The 6,438-nt window shown below is 41.8% G+C and overlaps 1 protein-coding gene across 1 annotated transcript; it reads right to left on the reverse strand.

Annotated features, from left to right (window-relative positions):
* Nucleotides 1-2,819: 2,819 nt before the first annotated feature.
* Nucleotides 2,820-4,491, reverse strand: LOC123966094. The gene is made up of 5 exons (XM_046042323.1): nucleotides 4,377-4,491; nucleotides 3,893-4,237; nucleotides 3,460-3,567; nucleotides 3,302-3,336; nucleotides 2,820-2,942 (listed from the first exon to the last, which is right to left on the reverse strand). Exons 1-5 carry the CDS (start codon nucleotides 4,420-4,422, stop codon nucleotides 2,820-2,822), a joined length of 657 nt encoding a protein of 218 aa, XP_045898279.1. The 5' UTR covers nucleotides 4,423-4,491.
* Between the last annotated feature and the right edge of the window lie 1,947 nt (nucleotides 4,492-6,438).

Raw genomic sequence — 6,438 nt, forward strand, 5'->3', positions numbered from 1 at the left:
GAGGTAGAGCGGGTTGGCCGTTAATCGGAAGGTCGGCGGTTCAATCCCTGGCTCCCCCTGCGTGTCGAAGTGTCCTTGGGCAAGATACTGAACCCCGACATGAGTGGGTGTGAATGTTAGTTTCCGTTTGAGCACTTAGGCTCAGTGTATGAATGGGTCGAAAAGACTTGCTATACAAGTACGGACCATTTACAAAGTACCCAGTAAGTCTGCTAGAAGATGTAGCACTACATACTATCCCTACTAAAGCCATAACCGAGACCAATAAGCAACAGTGATCCTATACATGCTAGGCTATAATATGAACAGCACAAGCCACAAAGAGCATTACCCCCCATCAAGGCAACACGACGAGAGGTTAGTCAGCTCTCAGAGCTACAGAAAGGTGCAAGGAAGGTGCTACCTAAGAAAAACAATAGATAGCTGAGGCTCTGGAGACTGCCAAACAAAGACTTAATGCTCTGGCTACCCGCCTAAAGAGATACAAGGGAGAAGCAGGAGCCAGGAGAATAAACCAGATGTTCTCCACCGAACCATCCAAAGTGTACTCTCAGTAGCAGGGTAATAACACAAGATCAGATCCACCCAGGGCTGAGACTGAACAGTACTGGAAGAACATATGGGAGAAAGAGGCATCCCACAACACCAATGTGGCTAGTGGATCTAAGAACCAGTAACCATTTCAACAGCAGAAATCCAAGAAAGAGTGGCAGCTATGAAGAGCTGGACATCACCAGGCCCTGGCAGAAGAAACTAACTGCACTGCATGAACGCCTGGCAGCACAAATGAACCAATTGCTGATGGATGGGAACCACCCAGAGTGGTTAACTCTATGATGGACAGTCCTGATCATGAAGGACCCCCAGAAGGGAACAATCCCATCCAACTACCTGCCAATAACCTGCCTCTGCACAACATGGGAGCTCCTGTCAGACATCATAGCGGCTAAGATGAGTAGGCACGTGGCTCAATACATGGACAGGGCCCAGAAGGGAATGGGTAGTAATACCAGGGGAGCCAAGCACCAGCTACTGGTTAATAGAGCAGTCACTCGAGACTGCAAGACCAGGCAGACCAATCTGTGCAACGCCTGGATTGACTACAAGAAAGCCTACGACTCAATGCCACATACATGGATACTGGAATGCTTGGAAATGTACAAGATCAACAGGACACTAACAGCCTTTATCAAGAACTCTATGGGGCTGTGGAAGCCAACTCAAAGCCAATTGCACAAGTCACCATCAAGTGCGGCATATACCAAGGCGATGCACTATCCCCGCTGCTGTTCTGCATCGGCCTGAACCCCCTCAGCCAGATCATCACAAAGACTGGCTACGGATACTGTTTCCGAAGTGGAACAACCATCACTCACCTCCTCTACATGGATGACATCAAGCTGTATGCCAGAAATGAGCGAGACATCGTCTCACTGATCCACACTACCGGGATCTACAGCAATGACATTGAAATGTCGTTTGGACTGGACAAGTGTGGTCGCATGGTATCAAAAAGAGGGAAGATGATCAGAAGTGACCAGAAGGCCACATTGCAGATGTTCAGGACAGCTACAAATACCTTGGGGCTTTGACATTCTTCTCTTCTAACAAAAACATCTTCAGGTTTTTTTCTCAAAGCCCAAAATCTCTCCAGGACCCTTTGCTCTGTGCAAATGCATACAACAATCAGCAAGCATGTGAATATAGGTGTGTGTGCATTGGGGGTGCGTGGAGGGCAATAGAGGCGGGGAAGAGCGAGGAAAATTGCACATGTGGCGCGCAGAGCTTAAGCAAGGGTGAGGACCCAAAATGGCGGGCACAGCTGGAGTTTAGGCTACATGCTGTGGTTTCCATATGTTGAGTGAGAATGTGAGTAAAGCGTGTAAATGTGTATGTGTGTGTAGGCTAGTACAGGAAAATAGAAAAAAGGCAGATGGGTAACAGTGGTGGATTGAACCCAGGTCTCTCACACCAAAGGCATAGTCTTATCCACTGCTCCATCGCCACCCATAAATGCAGTAACTGCCACTTCATCACACAGGAACCGGCGGTGAAATCACTACAATAAAGCTTCAGGTCACAAAGACACAGTTAGAAACCTATCTCTGCCAAGACACATGTGAAATCGCTATTGTAGTGATATAACGCATCAGTCCATCCAGGTAATCCGGCCGAGTCCTTTTCTGCTTGGATATATTTTTTTGGACGATAGCTGCGGTGCTGCACTGATTCTCTTTAGCAGTCGAGGCAAACAGCGGAGTTTGTGTAAAGTGATTAGTAGTGATTTAGCAATGGCACAAGAGATTGGTATACATTTATGAAAATATCTGTTTTCTTGTTCTGTAAGAATAGCAATGCTTTTAAAATTGGTGTTGTGGAGACTTTTTTCTCTACTCATACAGACACTGTTACCACAGGGGGCTGGTCTATTCTATTGTTTTTCTCCCTCACTATTTTTCCAAAAAGTCTAAATACAGCAAGTACTTTAATTGTGTTATAAGCTATTCTCTTTCCTTTCAAGTAAAGTGTACCTCAGTCACTCCTCCCTCCTCAGACTATCTCACTCTCTCTGTAAGTGACAGACATCAGTGTCCTTTCTGACTCCTCGTCCATCACACATAAGCATGCTCTTTTCTCTCTCAGAGTAAAGGCAGACAAAATAATGGAGACAGATGCTTTGACCGAGAGAGACATGAGTGAGAAAGTTAAAAATAACTCTAATTTAATTTGACTCCTTCCACACACAAAAACACAACAGCAGTTTATTTTGAAAAAGCATCAGTTCCACTCTGAACTGCAGTTTCAGTTGCTTTCTGAGTCTATCTGGTGGCAGCATACACAACATTTGTCTCCACTTCTCTCTCAGATGCAGGCCTGCGGTTTATTTTTGCTTTTGGCTGGAAGCTTAGAGCTGTGTAGTTCAGGTCATCTGAGTCCAGATTCTAGAAATCAAAGTATATAGTCACATATTGTATCACACACACCGCTGAGTTGCCAAAAATCCACAAACTGGTGGATTTGTAGGTTCTACAACAAAGGAATAATTTAAACTAAGATGATTTTAAATGTTAAAACATGATTTTAAATACAATCCCTGCTGTTTTTCACAATTTAAGCTAAACCTCAGACTGTTTTAAATCACTTTAAACAGTAGGATGAAGTGCTCCACCTTACAGCAGTCACATTTGAATTTTAAAATAACAATTTTGCAACTGTTTTTTGTTTGTCACTGTACTACAAACAATTACATGCAACTTTATAACCATAACACACAGTTAATATAAATGAATAATGTGTTCACCTTGTTTCCTTCTGGATGCGGTTCTTCATTCACAGCTAAATGGTAGATAACAAACTTTAATTATTATTGAACATATACTTTACTTTGGACTTGTGCATCATGTTAACACCATTTACAAGAAGATGTGCAAAAAATTATCTCTGTATAATCTACTGTACCTGTAAGTTTCCTGATTTTAACAGCCAGAACAATGACGACTATAGTGAGGAAAACAGCCAGACCAGCCAGGATCACACTCATTAGGTTTGTAATTCCATCAGGCTCCTCTACAAGAACAATTATAGAATTAGATTCTCTTTTCTAATCTGGTTTTAGACATGGTTGAGATTGAAATTATTGACTCTAAAATATTTGCACAATGAAACAAATCTTGAGAGAGGAAAACCTTACTTTCAGTCTTAAAAGCCACTTCTTCACCAGATTCACCATTATCTTTAAAAAAAAACATGAGTTAAATAATTTCACATGTATTGTCTTTTAGTTTATCTTTATGCTGTCAACTACTTACTTACTTATTACATGTGAGATAAACTATAAATATGATGAGAAAATGAGATCTCTGAAAAAGGAAAGGCTTGAACACAATCTTACCATTAACACTTAAATGTGTTGCACTGGCAATGACTGTATGTTTGCCTGTGTAAATTCCACAGAAATACAGTCCAGTGTCAGAGAAATCAACTTGTTTGATTTTAAGAAAGACAGTAGAAATGTTGGCGCTCATTTCAAATCTTCCATTTTTAAATCCATGACAGAATGAAGCTTCGCCATCAGACTGGAACATGGAGGAGATACAGCTGGGCTTGGTTCTGTTGATCAGTCTGAACCACTCTGTTGTAGTTGGGTCTCTGGAACTGTTGGAGCACAGCAGAGTGACTTCCTCACCAGACTGGACCTCCACAGTCTGAGACTCAGAAACTGAGACAGAGATCCAGCCTGAAACAAACAGCAGAGACAAGAAGACGTACTTAATAGAGTATAGAGATAATGTTTACATGACGGTAAACGTTATCTCTTAACAAATGTCAGGAAGTTAGTAATTTGAAGCTGGGAGTAATTCAGTGGCAGTACTTACTGAGGCTGCAGAGGATGAAAGCTGTCATCAAGGTAAAGTTCATCATTGCGCGTATGACTGAAGCTCTGCAATGTCCGTAAATGAAGTGTTCCCAACGAAGGGCGTTCTCAATGCAAAGAGGCGGGCTGTTTTTTGTTGCTTATCATGTTGCTCAAACTGACTACATAGATGCTTTCAGGAGTGTTGAAGCAAACGTTAAACCTCACAGAATACAAGTCAAAGTTATATTTCAGAAAATGTTCATTCACAATAACCTTCACACCAAAATACATACAATACAATCAACAAAGATAAGGATAAGGTAGCTGAGAGGTGTGATGTGTAGAGTCACAGCAAGATGCTCAATTTGAGATGAAAGTTAACATGTTAATGTCAGACAATATTTAGATATTTCCTACAGATGGGAATGTGTTCTGTAGGTAAGCCTGGATGAAACATTGGAAGCGTAGTCCACCTGTGGCCCTGAACCTAGCTGCCACACATTGTGATGTGATTTAACAGGAACCTGTAGTGTCCTATTGTCATGCTTTATTAATGGATGCTGCTCTCTGTGAATGCTGTGTCTGGAGGCTGAGATCAGGGGACTGTGGTGACCTGAGTGTTCCTGGACACATTTGTAGATGATTCTTACACTATTACAGTGATCATTGGTGAAAGTAGCCTTCTTCTTTGGGGTCTATAATGGCCATGGGTGGATAAATCTGACCTGGATAAAGCCTGGTCTATGATGTTAATGTACTCTGACATCAATGTATTGATCCACTGTAGATGACATTAGTGGTCACATGTTAGAAATTTATGGCTGTGGCAGTTATGTGTGTAAAATCGTACAAAAAAATACAAACCCATGGCATACTCAAGTCTTCCTGTGGTAGAAACTACCCCACTTTGTCTTTCCAAATATAGCTACATGACCAAGGCTAGGCCAGAGTTTACCTTTTCTTTTAGACTTACTGTACAAATGTATGACTTTAGAAGCGTCACAATTTTCCCCTAAGTTGTGCTCAGACTCTTTCTGTCAAACAAGTGACGTGTACATCACCCTTCTCTATGTCAATCTAAACAATCATCTGTGTCCAAATGGCAAGGTGAAAGGAACATATAGAAAGAGATGGGACAAATATAGAAGAAACAAAACTAATCATTAAAAAAAAAGTTGCGTTTGAAGTTGCCCTGATATAGTACTGGTAGGGAAAATCAAAATTAGGGTGTAACATAAGAAAAAACACAATCTACTCTGACCAAGAAAGATCCCTGACACCTGCCAGTCACCAGCTGCAGTGCTGCAGCTCTGTTCTCTGTGCTGTCACTGCTGACCGTGACAACTATGTTGCAGTAATTAAAACGGTGGTCTCATTTACATATCGTCTGTGCAGAAACCATTCTCAGTCATAGCAGATTGCTCTTTTCCCACTCACTTAAAACCATACCAACCACAACTCTACCACCCAGTGAGTTTATATTTGTAACATTCTACCTGTAACAAATGTTCTGAGCCCGTACAGCGATATGACCTTATAGCTGAACCTGAAGAGCATGTTTGGTATTTTAGAACTTGTTTCAATGCACATGTTGCAAACATAGAAGGATAGACAAGGACAGATAAGAGTTGCATTTACAGGATCCTGTGCAAGTCAAGCTCTACAAGGTACCTTGGTTGATGAAAACTAAGCCTAAGACAGAAAAGACAATTGAGAACCAAGGTTTTTGTTGAGGCAATGCCACTTATTATTGTTGTGGGCCAAACTCTACACTATACGCAGATTAATTTATTAAAATGAAGGGGGACAGACTTGCCCCTCCTCCAAGTGTGAATGGCAGAGAGATGCGCCAGGTAGCTCCATGTCCAGGAAGCCCCTGCGGCCAGGAAGCAGGACTGCAGGAGATTAAAGGTGTGAGGAATTAATTGCAACTGTTAGTTTAGGACTTATTAGTACATGTTGCCTGGCTTCAATCACTTACCATTGCCATTATTTTGTCTTCTGTCTGATTTCATCACTACACCTGGGGCCTGTACTACGAAGCAAGTTCAACATATAAAGGATATCTTTTTGTTATCTGG

The sequence above is a fragment of the Micropterus dolomieu genome, unplaced genomic scaffold (assembly GCF_021292245.1).
Source record: "Micropterus dolomieu isolate WLL.071019.BEF.003 ecotype Adirondacks unplaced genomic scaffold, ASM2129224v1 contig_12680, whole genome shotgun sequence".
NCBI lineage: Eukaryota > Metazoa > Chordata > Actinopteri > Centrarchiformes > Centrarchidae > Micropterus > Micropterus dolomieu.